This window comes from Oncorhynchus gorbuscha, linkage group LG05 (assembly GCF_021184085.1).
Source record: "Oncorhynchus gorbuscha isolate QuinsamMale2020 ecotype Even-year linkage group LG05, OgorEven_v1.0, whole genome shotgun sequence".
NCBI lineage: Eukaryota > Metazoa > Chordata > Actinopteri > Salmoniformes > Salmonidae > Oncorhynchus > Oncorhynchus gorbuscha.
Window position 1 is genome coordinate 17,423,544 of NC_060177.1, and position 21,723 is coordinate 17,445,266.

Consider the following 21,723-nt stretch of genomic DNA (forward strand, 5'->3'; position numbering starts at 1 on the left):
TTTCCGCTGAAGGCATTCAGATGGATTCCGCTAAGGTCCAAGCTGTCAGTGATTGGCCCGTTCCAAGGTCACGTGTCGAGTTGCAGCGCTTTTTAGGTTTCGCTAATTTCTATCGGCGTTTCATTCGTAATTTCGGTCAAGTTGCTGCCCCTCTCACAGCTCTTACTTCTGTCAAGACGTGTTTTAAGTGGTCCGGTTCCGCCCAGGGAGCTTTTGATCTTCTAAAAGAACGTTTTACGTCCGCTCCTATCCTCGTTACTCCTGACGTCACTAGACAATTCATTGTCGAGGTTGACGCTTCAGAGGTAGGCGTGGGAGCCATTCTATCCCAGCGCTTCCAGTCTGACGATAAGGTTCATCCTTGCGCTTATTTTTCTCATCGCCTGTCGCCATCTGAGCGCAACTATGATGTGGGTAACCGTGAACTGCTCGCCATCCGCTCAGCCCTAGGCGAATGGCGACAGTGGTTGGAGGGGGCGACCGTTCCTTTTGTCGTTTGGACAGACCATAAGAACCTTGAGTACATCCGTTCTGCCAAACGACTTAATGCCCGTCAAGCTCGTTGGGCGTTGTTTTTCGCTCGTTTCGAGTTTGTGATTTCTTACCGTCCGGGTTGCAAGAACACCAAGCCTGATGCCTTATCCCGTCTGTTTAGTTCTTCTGTGGCTTCTACTGATCCCGAGGGGATTCTTCCTTATGGGCGTGTTGTCGGGTTAACAGTCTGGGGAATTGAAAGACAGGTTAAGCAAGCACTCACGCACACTGCGTCGCCGCGCGCTTGTCCTAGTAACCTCCTTTTCGTTCCTGTTTCCACTCGTCTGGCTGTTCTTCAGTGGGCTCACTCTGCCAAGTTAGCTGGTCATCCCGGTGTTCGAGGCACTCTTGCGTCTATTCGCCAGCGCTTTTGGTGGCCGACTCAGGAGCGTGACACGCGCCGTTTCGTGGCTGCTTGTTCGGACTGCGCGCAGACTAAGTCGGGTAACTCTCCTCCTGCCGGTCGTCTCAGACCGCTCCCCATTCCTTCTCGACCATGGTCTCACATCGCCCTAGACTTCATTACCGGTCTGCCTTTGTCTGCGGGGAAGACTGTGATTCTTACGGTTGTCGATAGGTTCTCTAAGGCGGCACATTTCATTCCCCTCGCTAAACTTCCTTCCGCTAAGGAGACGGCACAAATCATTATCGAGAATGTATTCAGAATTCATGGCCTCCCGTTAGACGCCGTTTCAGACAGAGGCCCGCAATTCACGTCACAGTTTTGGAGGGAGTTCTGTCGTTTGATTGGTGCGTCCGTCAGTCTCTCTTCCGGGTTTCATCCCCAGTCTAACGGTCAAGCAGAGAGGGCCAATCAGACGATTGGTCGCATACTACGCAGCCTTTCTTTCAGAAACCCTGCGTCTTGGGCAGAACAGCTCCCCTGGGCAGAATACGCTCACAATTCGCTTCCTTCGTCTGCTACCGGGTTATCTCCGTTTCAGAGTAGTCTGGGTTACCAGCCTCCTCTGTTCTCATCCCAGCTTGCCGAGTCCAGCGTTCCCTCCGCTCAAGCGTTTGTCCAACGTTGTGAGCGCACCTGGAGGAGGGTGAGGTCTGCACTTTGCCGTTACAGGGCACAGACTGTGAGAGCCGCCAATAAACGCAGGATTAAGAGTCCAAGGTATTGTTGCGGCCAGAGAGTGTGGCTTTCCACTCGCAACCTTCCTCTTACGACAGCTTCTCGTAAGTTGACTCCGCGGTTCATTGGTCCGTTCCGTGTTTCCCAGGTCGTCAATCCTGTCGCTGTGCGACTGCTTCTTCCGCGACATCTTCGTCGCGTCCATCCTGTCTTCCATGTCTCCTGTGTTAAGCCCTTTCTTCGCACCCCGTTCGTCTTCCCTCCCCCTCCCGTCCTTGTCGAGAGCGCACCTATTTACAAGGTACATAAGATCATGGACATGCGTTCTCGGGGACGGGGTCACCAATACTTAGTGGATTGGGAGGGTTACGGTCCTGAGGAGAGGAGTTGGGTTCCGTCTCGGGACGTGCTGGACCGTTCACTCATTGATGATTTCCTCCGTTGCCGCCAGGATTCCTCCTCGAGTGCGCCAGGAGGCGCTCGGTGAGTGGGGGGTACTGTCATGTTTTGTCATTTATTATCTTGTCTTGTCCCTGTGCTTCCCATTCTATTCGTTTCCCTCTGCTGGTCTTATTAGGTTCTTTCCCTCTTTCTATCCCTCTCTCTCCCCTCCCTCTTTCACTCTCTCGCTCTCTCTTCTCTCTATCGTTCCGTTCCTGCTCCCAGCTGTTCCTATTCCCCTAATCAATCATTTAGTCTTCCCACACCTGTTCCCGATCCTTTCCCTGATTAGAGTCCCTATTTCTTCCTTTGTGTTCCGTTCCTGTCCTGTCGGTTCCTTGTTTAGAATTCACCGTGCTGTGATTGTGTATCGCCCTGTCGTGTCGTGTTTTCCTCAGATGCTGCGTGGTGAGCAGGTGTCTGAGTCTGTCTGGTTCAAGTGCCTTCCCGAGGCAACCTGCTGTTCACCTGCTGTTCAAGATCGAGTCTCCAGTTTGTCCTCGTCATTTCGAGTGAAAGTTGTGTTTTTTGTTTGTATTTACTTTACTGGATTAAAGACTCTGTTTTCGCCAAGTCGCTTTTGGGTCCTCTTTCACCTGCATGACAAAATCAGTATGTGAAATGTTGTATTTTTGTATTTTATTAGAATCCGCATTAGCTGTTGCAAAAGCAGCAGCTACTCTTCCTGAGATCCACACAAAACATGAAACATAATACAGAATGCCATAATACAGAACATCAATAGATAAGAACAGCTTAAGGACAGAACTACATTAAAAAATATATAAAGGCACACGTAGCCTACATATCAATGAATACACACAAAATATCTAGGTCAAATAGAGGAGAGGCGTTGTGCCGCGAGGTGTTGCTTTATCTGTTTTTTTAAAACCAGGTTTACTGTTTATTTGAGCAATATGAGATGGAAGTTCCATGCAATAAGGGCTCAAATCAGTTTGAGCAGAGGACCTTAAGTGCTCTCACAACTAGGCTATTTATAATAGTATCAATAATGCATTGTCATCCTTTCCCACTAATTAGTAGCCTAGATTAGTAGGTGAAATAGCGCTGAATATTTGTCATTAACACTGTTCATTTCCCCCTGAACAAACCCAGTCTGTTGTATTGACACAGATATCCCACAAGGAGCAAAGGTAACAGTTTCCTGGCATCTATGGATTATTTTCTGTCTCAAAGCAAGAGGAGTTCAGCTCCTCCACATCTGCAGCCAGCTTTAACCCTTATTTTACTCATAAATTATATCTGCCTGCCTTGGCACTGACAGCAAGTATGTTATATCTCAAACTATGTTACTACCAGTCACATAGAGCGAGTGCTCATCTGTGGAAAGTTGTGCAAATCAGATTCTGATCTCAGGAGGACTTGTCCATCCTATTGGCTGCAGGCCATTACCTCCATATTCTAAGGGTAAGGTGTGTGTGTGGTACTTCAGGGTTCATGTAGCCTACAAGCTCAGACCTGGGTGTTGCCTGCCTGCTTAACAGCTTTCAAATGCATGAACCTCTGAACTCAAGTGCCTCGTATGTAGTGTGAATACAATGACATCATGTTTGACGGACAATTCAGCTTTTATCCCTATGGATATCAAGCATGTGGTAGTTTCAAGGATTCTGTAAAGTGTTGCACCGAGCGTATGTCTTACCGTGACACGTTTCATGTCCAGCTGTCTGAGTTGAAGCACACAGCGCAGGGCGGCCTGCTTGTACCATGTCTCCAGGGCTACTGGGTTCCCATCCAGGGTGAGCTCAGAAAGGGAGCAGGACTCTCCCAGGCAGGCTAGCTCATCAAAACTACACACAGAGAGAGAAAACACACACCACAAAGGTCATTAACAACTATCAATGGGATAAATACAATATCAAATCCAATTTTATTTGTCACATGCGCCGAATACAACAGGTGTAGACTTTACCGTGAAATGCTTACTTACAAGCACTTAACAAACAATGCAGTTTTAAGAAAATAGAGTTAAGAAAATATTTACTAAATAAACTAAAGTAAACTTTTTTTTAAAGTAACAATAAAATAACAACAATGAGGCTATATATACACAGGGTACCAGTACCGAGTTAATGTGCGGGGGCACATGTTAGTCAAATTTTGAAAAGAAGGTCGACGACATCCGATCCTCGTTTGCTAAGTCAAACGACACTGCTGGTTCTGCTCACACTGCCCTACCCTGTGCTCTGACCTCTTTCTCCCCTCTCTCTCTCCAGATGAAATCTCGCGTCTTGTGACGGCCGGCCGCCCAACAACCTGCCCGCTCGACCCTATCCCCTCCTCTCTTCTCCAGACCATTTCCGGAGACCTTCTCCCTTACCTCACCTCGCTCATCAACTTATCCCTGACCGCTGGCTACGTCCCTTCCGTCTTCAAGAGAGCGAGAGTTGCACCCCTTCTGAAAAAACCTACAATCGATCCCTCCGATGTTAACAACTACAGACCAGTATCCCTTCTTTCTTTTCTCTCCAAAACTCTTGAACGTGCCGTCCTTGGTCAGCTCTCCCGCTATCTCTCTCAGAATGACCTTCTTGATCCAAATCAGTCAGGTTTCAAGACTAGTCATTCAACTGAGACTGCTCTTCTCTGTATCACGGAGGCGCTCCGCACCGCTAAAGCTAACTCTCTCTCCTCTGCTCTCATCCTTCTAGACCTATCGGCTGCCTTCGATACTGTGAACCATCAGATCCTCCTCTCCACCCTCTCCGAGTTGGGCATCTCTGGCGCGGCCCACGCTTGGATTGCGTCCTACCTGACAGGTCGCTCCTACCAGGTGGCGTGGCGAGAATCTGTCTCCTCACCACGCGCTCTCACCACTGGTGTCCCCAGGGCTCTGTTCTAGGCCCTCTCCTATTCTCGCTATACACCAAGTCACTTGGCTCTGTCATAACCTCACATGGTCTCTCCTATCATTGCTATGCAGACGACACACAATTAATCTTATCCTTTCCCCCTTCTGATGACCAGGTGGCGAATCGCATCTCTGCATGTCTAGCAGACATATCAGTGTGGATGACGGATCACCATCTCAAGCTGAACTTCGGCAAGACGGAGCTGCTCTTCCTCCCGGGGAAGGACTGCCCGTTCCATGATCTCGCCATCACGGTTGACAACTCCATTGTGTCCTCCTCCCAGAGTGCTAAGAACCTTGGCGTGATCCTGGACAACACCCTGTCGTTCTCAACTAACATCAAGGCGGTGGCCCGTTCCTGTAGGTTCATGCTCTACAACATCCGCAGAGTACGACCTTGCCTCACACAGGAAGCGGCGCAGGTCCTAATCCAGGCACTTGTCATCTCCCGTCTGGATTACTGCAACTCGCTGTTGGCTGGGCTCCCTGCCTGTGCCATTAAACCCCTACAACTCATCCAGAACGCCGCAGCCCGTCTAGTGTTCAACCTTCCCAAGTTCTCTCACGTCACCCCGCTCCTCCGCTCTCTCCACTGGCTTCCAGTTGAAGCTCGCATCCGCTACAAGACCATGGTGCTTGCCTACGGAGCTGTGAGGGGAACGGCACCTCAGTACCTCCAGGCTCTGATCAGGCCCTACACCCAAATAAGGGCACTGCGTTCATCCACCTCTGGCCTGCTCGTCTCCCTACCACTGAGGAAGTACAGTTCCCGCTCAGCCCAGTCAAAACTGTTCGCTGCTCTGGCTCCCCAATGGTGGAACAAACTCCCTCACGACGCCAGGACAGCGGAGTCAATCACCACCTTCCGGAGACACCTGAAACCCCACCTCTTTAAGGAATACTTAGGATAGGATAAAGTAATCCTTCTCACCCCCTCCCCCCTTAAAATATTTAGATGCACTATTGTAAAGTGGCTGTTCCACTGGATGTCATAAGGTGAATGCACCAATTTGTAAGTCGCTCTGGATAAGAGCGTCTGCTAAATGACTTAAATGTAAATGTAAATGTAAGTTAATTTGTATGTGTACGTAGGAGTAAAGTGACTATGCATTGATAATAAACAGCGAGTAGCAGCAGTGTAAAAACAAAGGGGGTGTGTCAAGAAAATAGTCCGGGTGGCCATTTAATTAATTGTTCAGCAGTCTTGTGGCTTGGAGGTAGAAGCTATTAAGGAGCCTTTTGGACCTAGACTTGGCACTCCAGTACCTCTTGCCGTGTGGTAGCAGAAAGAACAGTCTATGACTTGGGTGACTGGAGTCTTTGACAATTTTTTAGGCATTCCTCTAACACCGCCTAGTATAGTTTTTGGGTTCCCGAGTGGCACAGAGGTCTAAGGCACTACATCTCAGTGCTTGAGGCGTCAATACAGACACCCTGGTTTGAATTCAGGCTGGATCGCAACCGGCCGTGATTGGGAGTCCCATAGGGCGGCGCACAATTGGCCCAGCATCGTCCGGGTTTGGCTGGTGTAGGCCGCCATTATAAATAATAATTTGTTCTTAACTGACTTGCCTAATTAAATAAAGGTTAAGTAAAACAATGTATATACACTACCGTTCAAAAGTTTGTGGTCACTAAGAAATGTCCTTGTTTTTGAAAGAAAAGCAAAGAAAAGCATTTTTTGTCCATTAAAAAAACATGAAATTGATCAGAAATAGTGTAGACATTGTTAATGTTGTAAATTACAATTTTTGCTGGAAACCGCTGATTTTTTATGGAATATCTACATAGGCATACAGAGGCCCATTATCAGTGACTATCACTCCTGTGTTCCAACGGCACATTGTGTTAGTTAACCCTGGTGCACAACTGAGCAAGAGGACAAGTACATTAGAGTGTCTAGTTTGAGAAACAGATGCCTCACAAGTCCTCAACAGGCAGCTTCATTAAATGGTACCCGCAACGTCAACAGTGAAGATGGATGCTGGCTTTTCTAGGCAGAGTTGCAAAGAAAAAGCCATATCATAGACTGGCCAAGAAAAATAAAAGATTAAGATGGGCAAAAGAACACAGACACCGGACAGACGAACTCTGCCTAGAAGGCCAGAATCCCGGAGTGACTCTTCACTGTTGACGTTGAGACTGGTGTTTTGTGGGTACTATTTAATGAAGCTGCCAGTTGAGGACTTGTGAGGCGTCTGTTTCTGTTTCTCAAACTAGACACTCTAATGTACTTGTACTCTTGCTCAGTTGTGCACTGGGGCCTCCCACTCCTATTTCTATTCTGGTTAGAGACAGTTTGCGCTGTAATTGTGAAGGGAATACACCGTGTTGTACGAGATCTTCAGTTTCTTGAAGATGGAATAGCCTTCATTTCTTAGAACAAGAATAGACTGACGAGTTTCAGAAGAAAGTTGTTTGTTTCTGGCCATTTTTGAGCCTGTAATCGAACCCACAAATGCTGATGCTCCAGATACTCAACTAGTCTAAAGGCCAGTTTAATTGCTTCATTAATTAGCACAGTAATTTTTAGCTGTGCTAACATAATTGCAAAAGGGTTTTCTAATGATCAATTAGACTTTTAAAATTATAAACTTGATGTAACGGCGTTCTTCGTTTGTAGAAAGAGAGTCGGACCGAAATGCAGCGTAGTGGTTACTCATGACTTTAATAGAAAAAGTGACACATGAAATAACGATACAAAATACAAAACAAACGGAACGTGAAACCTAATTACAGCCTATCTGGTGAAACTACACAGAGACAGGAACAATCACCCACGAAATACAAAGCGAAACCAGGCTACCTAAATACGGTTCCCAATCAGAGACAACAAGAATCACCTGACTCTGATTAAGAACCGCCTCAGGCAGCCAAACCTATACAACACCCCTAATCAGCCGCGATCCCAAATACAAAAAACACCAATACGAAATACAACAACATAAACCCATGTCACACCCTGGCTTGACCAAATAATTAAAGAAAACACAAAATACAAAGACCAAGGCGTGACAGAACCCCCCCTCCCCTAAGGTGCGGACTCCCGGGCGCACCTCAAAACCATAGGGAGGGTCCGGGTGGGCGTCTGTCCATGGTGGCGGTTCCGGCTCGGGACGTGGACCCCACTCCATAAATGTCCTAGTTCCTCCCCTTCGCGTCCTGGGATAATCCACCCTCGCCGCCGACCATGGCCTAATAGTCCTCACCCAGGACCCCACTCAACTGAGGAGCTGCTCGTGACTGAGGGGCATCTCGGGACTGAGGGACAGCTCGGGACTGAGGGGCAGCTCGGGACTGAGGGGAAGCTCGGGGCTGAGGGGAAGCTCGGGCTGAGGGGCAGCTCGGTACTGAGGGGCAGCTCGGGACTTGAGGGGCAGCTCGGGACTGAGGGGCAGCTCGGGACTGAGGGGCAGCTCGAGACTGAGGGGCAGCCCGGAACTGAGGGGCAGCCTGGAACTGAGGGGTAGCCCGGAACTGAGGGGCAGCCCAGTACTGAGAGGAAGCCCAGTACTGAGATGAAGCTCAGGTAGGTAGTAGGCTCCGGTAGATCCTGGCTGGCTGGCGGATCTGGAAGATTCTGGTTGACTAGCAGATCTGGAAGAGACTGGTTGACTGGCAGATCTGGAAGAGACTGGTTGACTGGCAGATCTGGAAGAGACTGGTTGACTGGCAGATCTGGAAGAATCTGGTTGACTGGCAGATCTAGAAGATCATGGCTGACTGGCGGATCTAGCTGCTCTATGCAGACTGACAGCTCCTTGCAGACTGACAGCTCTGGCTGCGTCATGCAGACTGACAGATCCTGGCCGACTGGCAGATCCTGGCCGACTGGCAGATCCTGGCCGACTGGCAGATCCTGGCCGACTGGCACTTCTGGCGGATCCTGGCTGACTGGCACTTCTGGCGGATCCTGGCTGACTGGCACTTCTGGCGGATCCTGGCTGACTGGTGGATCCAGGCTGACTGGTGGATCTAACTGATCCTGACAGACTGGCGGCGCTGGGCAGACAGGCGGCGCTGGGCAGACTGGCGGCGCTGGGCAGACTGGCGGCGCTGGGGAGACTGGCGGCGCTGGGCAGACTGGTGGCGCTGGGCAGACTGGCGGCGCTGGGGAGCACTGGCGGCGCTGGGCAGACTGGCGGCACTGGCGGCGCTGGGCAGACTGGCAGCACTAGCGGCGCTGGGCAGGCGGGAGACTCCGGCAGTGCAGTAGAGGAGAAAGGCGCTGGCTGCGCTGAACAGGCGAGGCGCACTGAAGGCCTGGTGCGTGGTGCTGGAACTGGTGGTACTGGATCGAGGACACGCACAGGCAGCCTGGTGCGTGGAGCTGCTACCGGAGGACTGGAGTGTGGAGGTGGCACAGGATGGGCTAGACCGTGAAGGCGTACTGGAGATCTTGAGAGCAGTGTTGGCACAGGACGTGCAAGGCTAGGGATGTGCACAGGAGGCTTAGTGCGTGAGGCTGGCACATTTTTCACCAGCCGACTAACACGCACCTCAGGACGAGTATGGAGCGCTGACCCAGGTGCCATCAAATCTCTGACACGCTCCGTCGGACGAATCTTGTACCTAAAGCACCAAGCTTGCAACTCCCTCATTACTCTCTCCTCCACTTTCCCCATTAACTCCTTCACAGTCTCTGCTTCGCTCACCTCTAACACCGGCTCTGGTTCTGGTCTCCTCCTTGGCTCCTCACGATAAACAAGGAGAGTTGACTCAGCTCTATCTCCTGACTCAGCCATACTCTCCCTGAGCCGCCCCCCAATACATTTTTGGGGCTGGTTCTCAGGCTTCCATCCGCTACGCCGTGCTGCCTCCTCATATCTGCGCCTCTCAGCTTTCGGCGCCTCCAGTTCTTCCTTGAGGCGGCGATATTCTCCAGGCTGAGCCCAGGGTCCTTTACCGTCCAGTTCTTCCTCCCATGTCCATTTCTCCAGGTGGTGCAGCCTCTCCCACTGCAGCTGCTCTTCACGATTAACAGGGAGAGTAGGCTCAGGTCTGACTCCTGACTCTGCTACTCTCTCCCTGAGCCCCCCCCTCCCCAATAAATATTTGGGGGTTACTTTCGGTTTTCGCTCTGCGCCGACGTATCTTTCTTTTTGACTCCATTCGCCTATAGCCCTCTTCGCATTGCTCCAGCGAATCCCAGGCGGGCACCTGCACTCTTTCTGGGTCGGCCGCCCACCTGTCGATTTCTTCCCACGTCGTATACTCCATGCCTCTGCTATCCATAACGTCCTCCCTTCGCTGTTCAAGCTGTCGCTGCCTGTTAACACGCTGCTCGGTCCGAGTGTGGTGGGTGATTCTGTAACGGCGGCCTTCGTTTGTAGAAAGAGAGTTGGACCGAAATGCAGCGTAGTGTTTACTCATGACTTTAATAGAAAAAGTGACACATGAAATAACGATACAAAATACAAAACAACAAACGGAACGTGAAACCTAATTACAGCCTATCTGGTGAAACTACACAGAGACAGGAACAATCACCCACGAAATACAAAGCGAAACCAGGCTACCTAAATACGGTTCCCAATCAGAGACAACAAGAATCACCTGACTCTGATTAAGAACCGCCTCAGGCAGCCAAACCTATACAACACCCCTAATCAGCCGCGATCCCAAATACAGAAAACCCCAATACGAAATACAACAACATAAACCCATGTCACACCCTGGCCTGACCAAATAATTAAAGAAAACACAAAATACAAAGACCAAGGCGTGACACTTGAATTAGCTAACATAACGTGCCATTGGAACACAGGAGTGATGTTTGCTGACAATTGGCCTCTGTACGCCTATGTAGATATTCCATTAAAAAATCTGACCGTTTCCAACTACAATAGTCGTTTACAACATTAACAATGTCTGCACTGTATTTCTGATCAATTTGATGTTATGTTAATGGACCAAAAATGTGCTTCTCTTTCAAAAAGACCACAAACTTTTGAACAGTAGGTTATATACAGTTGAAGTCGGAAGTTTACATACATTTAGGTTGGAGTCACTAAAACTCATTTTTCAAGCACTCCACAAATTTATTTTTAACAAACTATAGTTTTGGCAAGTCGGTTAGGACATCTACTTTGTGCATGACACAAGTCATTTTTTCAAAAAATTGTTTACAGAAAGATTATTTCACTTATAATTCACTGTATCACAATTCCAGTGGGTCAGAAGTTTAAAGTTGACTGTGTCTTTAAACAGCTTGGACAATTCCAGAAAATTATGTCATGGCTTTAGAAGCTTCTGATAGGCTAATTGACATAATTTGAGTCAATTGGAGGTGTACATGTGGATGTATTTCAAGGCCTACCTTCAAACTCAGTGCCTCTTTGCTTGACATCATTGGAAATAAAAATAAATCAGCCAAGACCTCAGAAAAAAATGGTAGGCCTCCACAAGTCTGTTTCATCCTTGGGAGCAATTTCCAAACGCCTGAAGGTAAAAAGTGCATCTGCACAAACAATAGTACGCAAGTATAAACACCATGGGACCACGCAGCCGTCATACCACTCAGGAAGGAGACGCGTTCTGTCTCCTAGAGATGAACGTACTTTGGTGCGAAAAGTGCAAATCAATCCCAGAACAACAGCAAAGGACCTTGTGAAGATGCTGGAGGAAACAGGCACAAAAGTATCTATATCCACAATAAAATAAGTCCTATATCGACATCCACTCAGCAAGGAAGAAGCCACTGCTCCAAAACCGCCATAAAAAAGCCAGACTACGCTTTGCAACTGCACATGGGGACAAAGATCGTACTTTTTGGAGAAATGTCCAAAAATAGAACTGTTTGGACATAATGACCATCGTTATGCTTGAAGGAAAAAGGGGGATGCTTGCAAGCCGAAGAACTCCATCCCAACCATGAAGCACGGGGGTGGCAGCATCATGTTGTGGGGGTGTGTTGCTGCAGGAGGGACTGGTGCACTTCACAAAATAGATGGCATCATGAGAAGGAAAATTATGTGGATATATTGAACCAACATCTCAAGACATCAGTCAAGAAGTTAAAGCTTGGTCACAAATGGGTTTTCCAAATGGGTCTTCCAAATGGACAATGACCCCAGGCATACTTCCAAAGTTGTGGCAAAATGGCTTAAGGACAACAAAGTCAAGGTATTGGAGTGGTGAATAAAGTGGTGATCCTAACTGACCTAAGAAAGGGAATTTTTACTAGGATTAAATGTCAGGAATTGTGAAAATGTATATGGCTAAGGTGTATGTAAACATCCGACTTCAACTATATATATAGTTATAGTATATATAGTATATATACATATAGTATGTATGTATGTATGTATGTATGTATGTATGTATGTATGTATGTATGTATGTATGTATGTATGTATGTATGTATGTATGTATGTATGTATGTATGTATGTATGTATGTATGTATGTATGTATGTATGTATGTATGTATGTATGTATGTATGTATGTATGTGTCCTGGATGGCAGGAAGCTTGGCCACAGTGATGTACTGGGCTGTAAGCCTTACGGTCGGATACCGAGCTGTTGCCATACCAGGCACTGATGCAACTATATGTTAATATGATGAGTAATTCACTTAGAAAAGCTCCCCCAACCTCTATTTTTGTTGAATTAACCTTATAATCCATAGGTCGACAATACCACCAGGGAAAAGGGCCCGTATTCACAAAGCGTCTCAGATTAGGAATGCTGATCTAGGATCAGGTCCCCCTAGTCCATATAATCTTATTATGGCAAAATGGATCCAATATTAGCTCTCCTACCCTAAGACCCTTTTTGAATACCCAGGGCCCAGAACTCAACAAAAATAAAACATGGAAACGTGCTAATTGGGCCTGGGGCTGGCAGTGGAAGAAGGCATTGAAAGTAACAGACATGGCCTGGGGCTGGTTTTAGATGGGAAGAGAATAACTAGGCTAAACAGGGTGGTAGGTGACCTAGCGGTTAGGAGCGTTGAGCCACTGAACAAATGGTCGCTGGTTCAAATCCCTGAGCTGACTAGTTGAAAATAATCGGTCGCTGTCCCTTTGAGCAAGACACCTAATCCTAATTGCTCCTGTAAATCACTCTGAATAAGAATGTCTGCTCAATGACAAATATGGAAATGTAATGTAAACAGTACAGTTGGTTCACCATGTGAATATAAATAGCGTTCTCGGCACTGTTTGCACAGAGAACTTCTGATTGGCCTAATTGTGATAATGATCGCTTCAACCAAAGGCTTTGCTGAGCCTGGGATGGCTTCTCCCTCAGCTACAGCTATGCAGACGTCAAATAAAGGCACGTGTTATCCACCAGGACTTCACTGTGCGATGATTATAGTAGCCTACATTTCTCAGACGATTTAAATCAAAAGGCTCTGACAGAGGCTCAAATGCAAGCCAGATTAGACTAGATGTTGTATTTTGCCATCATTATTGATTTATATAAGCTTTATGTTTGGGTAAGGCAGGCTTTAAATGATTTATTACCTGCCTAAAACAGAGTGGGCTAGCAAGAGCTGCCATGAGAAATTAATCACATCAGGAGTCAACTGTGGCCCTCTGGACTGGCAACACTGTCTTATTAAATCAGGACTTCACAGGACCGTTTTCACAGGCAGAGACAGTGCTACTTCAGCATTCAGCCCCTGTCCTCCTGAATGAACTCAATGACAACTCCACTATTTATAGAAGGCTAAGGGAGGTAAAAGGCAGAGCCACAAACCACACAAGGAAAAAAGAACAGGGGTTTGAAAACTCTCTCTACAGTAACAAAACAGACTTTCCATTCATGAGACATGCCGACACACCATCTCTTAGCAACCCAGCAGTATAGTAGTTTGTTAGTCACTGGGGTAGGGAGAGACTGCCCACCCCAGCAGTACAATAGGTTACTAGCCACTTGGGAAGGGAGAGACTGCCCACCTCAGCAGTCATTCAGTGTGTGCTCAGAGAGAGAGAGACCAGGCAGTATGGGTCCTCCTCTGCAGCAGAGGCCAGACCTAGCCCTGAGCTATAGGGAGCTGGCTGGGAGGGGAACCTGCCAGAAACTGTGCTCTGTGGAGAGGAGGGGGTTAAGCAGTAGCAGCAGTAGCAGCAGATCTTACCTGGTGATGCTGTTGCAGCTGAGAAAGAGGCGCTGGAGGCAGGGCAGCAGTCTACCTCTGTCTAGACAAATAGAGGGAGAGAAAGAGGGGGATGAAGAGAGGAGAGGGTGCTCTAGAGGGTCTTGCGTTGTGGTAGCGGTGGGGCACTGTACAGTCACAGCGTGGCTCAGATCTTCCCATCCCTCTCCATTCCCTCAGTCACCTTGCAGCTCCCAGCTCCGGCATACAGCCCCATCCGCCCTGCGCGCGCAGGCACACTGCCGCAGCTGCACAGGAAGGGGAGGGGGAGAGCAAGGAGAAGGGGAGGGAGAGAACAGGAGAGTGCGCTAATGCAGTGATCCCCTGCTGCAGGAACTCGCTCACTCACTCTGCTTATAGAAGAGAGAAAGAGAGAGAAAAAGGGGGCTACTGGCATACAGAAACACACAGAGACACACAGAGACACAGCCCAGCAGCAGCAGAAGAACAAAGGGAAGGCGACAGCGATATGGGCAAATTATGAATTCAACAGGAATAGATTAAAGTCTCCAGTGGTGCCGTTGTCATGGAATCTGTTTCACCATCAGGCTGTTTCAGGATCAATGGAGGAGGGAGTCTGGGGGAGGATGGGAGGATGTGAGGAGGACCAGCAGGCTGGCTGGCTGATGAGGAAACAGAGGCACAGGCAATGTCACAGCCAGCTACAGAGGGTAGGACAGGGGGATGGCAGTGGGGATGACGTGTTCAGCCTCGCAGTAGGGCAGGGCAACCTCATTAGCTGCAACTTTCGAAGCCTTCTCCTGCACTGCTGTAGTGTGTCTCTGAGGATGAATGATCTGCGCTGGGATGCGTGTGTGTGTGCGTGTGTGTGGACACTGCCAGGAGGGACTTAAAGCGCTGTCAGCCCATACTGCAGACACACAATACCTCACATGCAGCTACTGTACAGCCTCCACCAGCAATGCCTGTATCTCTGCCATTCCTCAGACAACAAGAGCTTAACCTAGCAGCCATCCACATAAACTCCCTCTACACTACCACAATACTCATCCACATACACACCCTCTACACTACCACAATACTCGTCCACATAAACTCCATCTACACTACCACAATACTCATCCACATAAACTCCATCTACACTACTACAATACTCATCCACATAAACTCCCTCTACACTACTACAATACTCATCCACATAAACTCCCTCTACAGTACAATACTCATCCACATCTACTCCCTCTACACTACTACAATACTCATCCACATAAATTCCCACTACACTACCACAATACTCATCCACACACGCTCATGTGATGCCCAGTTATGGTGGATTCCCTCTGATCAGTCTACTATACCCGGTCGTCTACTACAGCTCTCACTATGCCGAGGGCCAACTGGTCAGCCACTGGACTAGAGCACAACATTGTGTAATGGCCATGCTGACCTCTAAAGCCATATCCATGTTCTCTGTTACATGAATCAGATTTGTGGGGCTTGGTCATTTAGTTTAGTTTATTAATTTGACCATTTAAAAAACAAGTACACACAAAACTTGAAAAACCCACACATGCACATGAGTAAAATCATGGAGGATAACACACAATAAAGTCTGGGACTTATTTTCATTGTGGTCCTCTTGAAACAAGATGACTAGGCAAGATCGAACACGGTTGAACAAAGTATGACAGCAAGATAATAAAACATAAAAACAAAGAAGAATAACATCCATCTCATCATTGCAGTTACAACGTAACTGGGCACAGAAGACATCAAACAGTTTTTTACTTTATTTTTCAAAGCTGCCCAGAGAGGACCTTGTTTTATGGGCAGAGACAACTCAGTCCACTCTCAGGCTCCAGTATACAAGAAAGTACCTTTCCCAGCATTACTCCTGAATCTGTATAAGCACACATTAGCAACACCTGATCTGGTGCTGTGATTGTGTGCATCCCTAACATGGGAAAAGTAGTCATTTAGATATCTGGGTGCAGAACCATAAATACTCCTGTAAACCAAAACCATTCTAATCTGGGACACCTTAGCCTCAACAGGCAGACAGTTGAGTTCCTGAATGCAGCTCCTGCCTATGTGAATATGTGGACTCACATTCAATACTATCCTGATCAGCGTATTGTGGGCTATTTGGAGCCTCCCCTTCATAAGCTTAGATAAGCCCCCAAACCAGGAAGTACTCGCATAGTCAAAACTGCATTGAATGGGGGCAGTGTCTAGCACTCTCATGGAGTCCTTATCAAGCAGCTTAGACATTCTAGCCAAAAACTTAGTCTTGGCATTAACCTTCCCTAGCACTTTAGTGGCCATGTTCACACCTCCCAAGCTTCCATCCCAGGTAGCTAACAGAGGTTTTAGTAGTCAGGACCTCACGCCCTAACTCCACTCTGATTTCAGAGGATCAACACAATTTTGGTCTGGACCCCAAAATAATTGCCTCAGTTTTACCTAAGTGCAGAGATAGCTTATTATCTCCAAGCTATTTGCTAATGCTAGTAAGCGCTGTGCTAAGTATGCTCTCCAACATTGTTTTACTTTTGTGAGACAACAGAGGTGTAGAGTCATTCGCATAAAGGAAAAAACGGCAAGAACAAGCATCTTTCATATCGTTTATATACAGTAAAACAGTAGAGCCCAAGCACGCTCCCCTGCGGAACACCACAACTCATTCGTTTTGCCTGAGACAGCAAACTATTAACCTCTACTACCTTCTCTCTACTTGACAAATAGGCTCAGCAGAATCTCTAAGAAACCTTGCAGGAATATTATCCAGGCCTGTAGCTTTGGAGTATTTAAGCTCTGCTAGTATACTGGCTATTTTGTATGTTGCTACATTTGCAAAATAAGAAAAGAGTTTGGTTGAACCCCTAACTCGGAATAATACTTCTTGACTTGGTTGTTTCCATTCAAACTGGTGGGCAGCTTGCTAACTAGCTTGCTGGCAACAGAAGTATAAAAAAAAAAAGAGTCTAATTATGTCACGGATCCCCCCGGTAGTGCTGCTCATTCTGTTCACCAGTTCCGGAGGTCGACGTCAATGGCCTTCTAGGCTGTACTGAACTGTGTCATTACGCACACCTGGTTCCAATTCCTCACTGATTGTGTTTGTATAAATGTGCCCTTTGTTTCCCCATTGGGCTGTCGATTATTGTTCCTATAGCCGTTGGTTGTGTGAGTACCTATGTGTTGTCTTAGCCTGTGTTTTGTGCATTACCCGTGTCGTTCTATGAGCTTTACCCTCGCTCTTTTGTTTGGGTACATCCCAGTGTTTTGTATACGTGTTTGTTTTGGGTGTATTAAAGACCCGAATGATGTATTCCTGCGCCTGTCTCCAAATCCTTTACACCAGCGTGACAAATTAATTGGCAGCCTCTGCATATACCATCTCCCCCCTGATGTTCAGTCCAATACTGTTTAGCTTGTTTTTAGTAGTACTACTACAGCCTAATTCCTTAAATGATTTCCAAAGATTTTTAGGGTTATTTGTTCTCAATGATTTTTATCAGCAAAGTAACCCCTCTTAGCTTCATCCATCCTGCTATGTGCTTCATTTCTGTGGTGTTTATATAGGACAAAATCAGGTTGCTCTTGAGAGTTCTTACATTTCTTAAAGGCCTTATTCTCTGCTTTACTCAGATGTCTAATGGGAGCCATCACATGTGGTGAACATCAAGGAATCTACATTTAAAGGCTTCCCAGGCACTGTCTACACCTACACTATCGAGCACAGGTGACCAGTCAATTTTACCAACTTGCTCCCTAAACAGTTCAACACAGTATTTTTTTGAGTCCTCTGATTCTAACAGTTGTGACACTTAAATATATCTTTTTAAAATAATACTTGTGCAAAATGTAATAAAATTATCACTGATTCCATAGACTATTACTCCACTCTGCAATATTTAGAACTTATCAAACACTAATATTGAAGTCAATCGTACTTTGCACTGTTTCACATACCCTGGTGGGATCTTTTATCATTTGGGTCAGAGCAAGTGATCTACAGAAGTGCATCAATACATTGTGGGTTGGTCTATCCTTTTGCAGACATCAGTATTGAAATCCCATAACACAATGATTTCCTTCACCATCACTAGTAGCAGCCCAACAGCTAACTGTCAGGCTAGCTGCCTGCAACCAGAACACTGGACCAGATCCAAGGGCACAGCTTAGAAAAAATAACATTAATAGTGCATGTTAGATTCAAATGTGTGCCTGGTACAATAAACAGACAAAACTAGTACTGACCACACCAATAAAATATATGGATTCACTACAAAATGTATAATACACTAAATAATATACAGTACTGAATTAGTCTAAATAATTTGTCCAGTATGTTAAGGCAGCTGAGTTCTCATAGATCAATATTACTTATGAATAGATCATGCTGTAAGCATATGACCCAGATAGTAAAGTACATTAGAAGCCCATGAGATAGACACTGCACTGGATCTCTCTGTACTTTGCTCCATTCATCTTTCCCTCGATCCTGACTAGTCTCCCAGTCCCTGCCGCATGCTTCACTGTAGGGATGGTGCCAGGTTTCTTCCAGACGTGACGCTTGGCATTCAGGCCAAAGAGATCAATCTTGTTTCTCATGGTCTGAGTCCTTTAGGTGCCTTTTGGCAAACTCCAAGCGGGCTGTCATGTGCCTTTTACTGAGTGGCTTCCGTCTGGTCACTATTCCATAAATGCCTGATTGGTGGAGTGCTGCAGAGATGGTTGTCCTTCTGGAAGGTTCTCGCATCTCCACAGAAGAACTCTGGAGCTCTGTCAGCAGAGTTACCATCTGGTTCTTGGTCACCTCCTTGACCAAGGTCCTTCTCCCCCGATTGCTCAGTTTGGCCGGGCGGCCAGCTCTAGGAAGTCTTGGTGGTTCCAAACTACTTGCAACCTTCCAAACCTGAAGGTTGCAAGTTCAAATCCCTGAGCTGACAAGGTACAAGTCGTTCTGCCCCTGAACAGGCAGTTAACCCACTGTTTCTAGGCTGTCATTGAAAATAAGAATTTGTTATTAACTGACTTGTCTAGTTAAATAAAGGTTAAAAAAAAGACTGATGGAGGCCACTGTGTTCTTAGGGACCTTCAATGCTGCAGACATCTTTTGTTACCCTTCCCTAGATCTGTGGCTCGACAAAATGTTTTCTCAGAGCTCTACGGACAATTCCCTCGACCTCATGGCTTGGTTTTTGCTCTGACATTCACTGTCAACTGTGGGACCTTATATAGACAGGTGTGAGCCTTTCCAAATCATGTCCAATCAATTGAATTTGCCACAGGTGGACTCCAATCAAGTTGTAGAAAATCTCAAGGATGATCAATGGAAACAGGATGCACCTGAGCTGAATTTCGAGTCTCATAGCAAAGGGTCTGAATACTTATGTAAATAAGCTATTTGTTTTTATTTTGACTAAATTTGCAAACATTTCTAAAAACCTGTTTTGGCATTGTCATTATGGGGTATTGTGTGTAGAATTATTTGCTATTTATTTATTTATTTATTTTATTTCACCTTTATTTAACCAGGTAGGCCAGTTGAGAACAAGTTCTCATTTACAACTCCGGCCTGGCCAAGATAAAGCAAAGCAGTGCGACAAAAACAGCAACACAGAGTTACCCATGGGATAAACAAACATAGTCAATAACACAATAGAAAGTCTGTATACAGTGTGTGCAAATGAAGTAAGGAGGTAAGGCAATAAATAGGCCATAGTGGCGAAGTAATTACAATTTAGCAATTAACACTGGAGTGATAGATGCACATCCTCATCTGCACAAGTAGAAATACTGGTGTGCAAAAGAGCAGAAATTGATTTTTTTCAATAAGGGGATGAGGTAGGTAGTTGGTTGGATGGGCTATTTACAGGTTGGCTGTGTACAGCTGCAGCGATCGGTAAGCTGCTCTGACAGCTGATGCTTGAAGTTAGTGAGAGATATGTCTCCAACTTCAGTGATTTTTGCAATTCGTTCCAGTCATTGGCAGCAGAGAACTGGAAGGAAAGGCGGCCAAAGAGGTGTTGGCTTTGGGGATGACCAGTGAAATATACCTGCTGGAGCGCGTGCTACGGGTGTGTGCTATGGTGACCAGTGAGCTGAGAAGGCAAAGCTTTACCTAGCAAAAACGTATAGATGACCTGGAGCCAGTGGGTTTGGCGACGAATATGTAGCGAGGATCAGCCAACGAGAGCATACAGGTCACAATGGTGGGTAGTATATGGGGCTTTGGTGACAAAACGGATGGCCCTGTGATAGACTGCATCCAATTTGCTGAGTAGAGTGTTGGAGGCTATTTTGTAAATGACATCGCCAAAGTCAATGATCGGCAGGGTAGTCAGTTTTACGAAGGTATGTTTGGCAGCATGAGTGAAGGAAATAGGAAGCTGATTCTAGATTTAATTTTGGATTGGAGATGATATGAGTCTGGAATGAGAGTTTACAGTCTAGCCAAACACCTAGGTATTTATAGTTGTCCACATACTCTAAGTCAGAACCGTCCAGAGTAGTGATGCTAGACGGGCAGGAGGGTGCGGGCAGCAATCGGTTGAAGATCATGCATTTAGTTTTACTAGCATTTAAGAGCAGTTGGAGGCCACAGAAGGAGTGTTGAATGGCATTGAAGCTCGTTTGGGGCTTTGTTAACATAGTGTCCAAAGAAGGACCAGATGTATACAGAATGGTGTCGTCTGTGTAGAGGTGGATTAAAGAATCACCCGCAGCAAGAGCGACATCATCGATGTATACAGAGAAAAGAGTCAGCCTAAGAATTTAACCCTGTGGCACCCCCATAGAGACTGCCAGATGTCCGGTCAACAGGCCCTCCGATTTGACACACTGAACTCTGTCTGAGATGTAGTTGGTGAACCAGGCGAGGCAGTCATTTGAGAAACCAAGGCTGTCGAGTCTGCCGATAAGAATACGGTGATTGACAGAGTCGAAAGCCTTGGCCAGGTTGATGAAGACTGCTGCAGAGACAGGTGCGAGGGAGGCTGTAATCTCTGCCATTTGCAACACTGCTTTTATAGGAACATTTCTCTACTGCTACTTGAGAACACACATTAACAGTACTGTCTACAAATGATGAGGATTTATATTTATTCAATCCCTGTAACGTAACAAATTTGGGAAAAAGTCAATGGGTCTGAATACTTTCCGAATGCACTGTATGTGCATGTCAGTGGCAGTGTGCAATGGGTTACAAAATAAAGCCATAGCCTGCTTTAGGCATAAACAAAAGAAGGCTACTGCATGCATACAGTACGGTCAACCCACCACACCACTCAGTGACTTAGTTAGGGGGACTTTAATGGTGGGCTGCTCTAACACAATTACTGTATAAACAACTAAGGAGAAGAGGAGTGCATTCATTTCATGCCGTTCAGGCACCATTAAACAACACTTTTAATGTGCTGTCTTCTACAGTTTATCAGAGTACACCCAAAATGTTATCCTTGTTGATTATACTTATTATGCATTTTGGTTGACCCAAAAGATTATATGTAAAAACATTTTATGAAATTGGAAACAATTAAATATATATGTGAAATTAAATTAAACAGTAATATATGTTGATGATTAATGCTAGCAATACCCTAAAGTATTCAATATGCTGTAAACTATTGTCTTTTAGCAGTTTCACTCAATTCCTTATAATCAACCTAATAATTATGATACCCCTCACTATTGTCATTTGTTTCACTAATTGTCTACATAA

At 46.4% G+C, this 21,723-nt stretch overlaps 1 protein-coding gene across 1 annotated transcript in view; it reads right to left on the reverse strand.

Annotated features, from left to right (window-relative positions):
• Positions 1 to 16,319, reverse strand: part of LOC124035421 (leucine-rich repeat-containing protein 49-like) — a 42,808-nt gene extending 26,489 nt beyond the window's left edge. Inside the window, exons 1-3 of the mRNA XM_046348870.1 lie at positions 16,190 to 16,319; positions 14,016 to 14,208; positions 3,720 to 3,867 (exon numbers count right to left, since the gene is read on the reverse strand). Coding sequence (XP_046204826.1) covers positions 3,720 to 3,867; positions 14,016 to 14,208; positions 16,190 to 16,319 — 471 coding nt within the window. The remainder of the gene's footprint in view (positions 1 to 3,719; positions 3,868 to 14,015; positions 14,209 to 16,189) is intronic.
• Between the last annotated feature and the right edge of the window lie 5,404 nt (positions 16,320 to 21,723).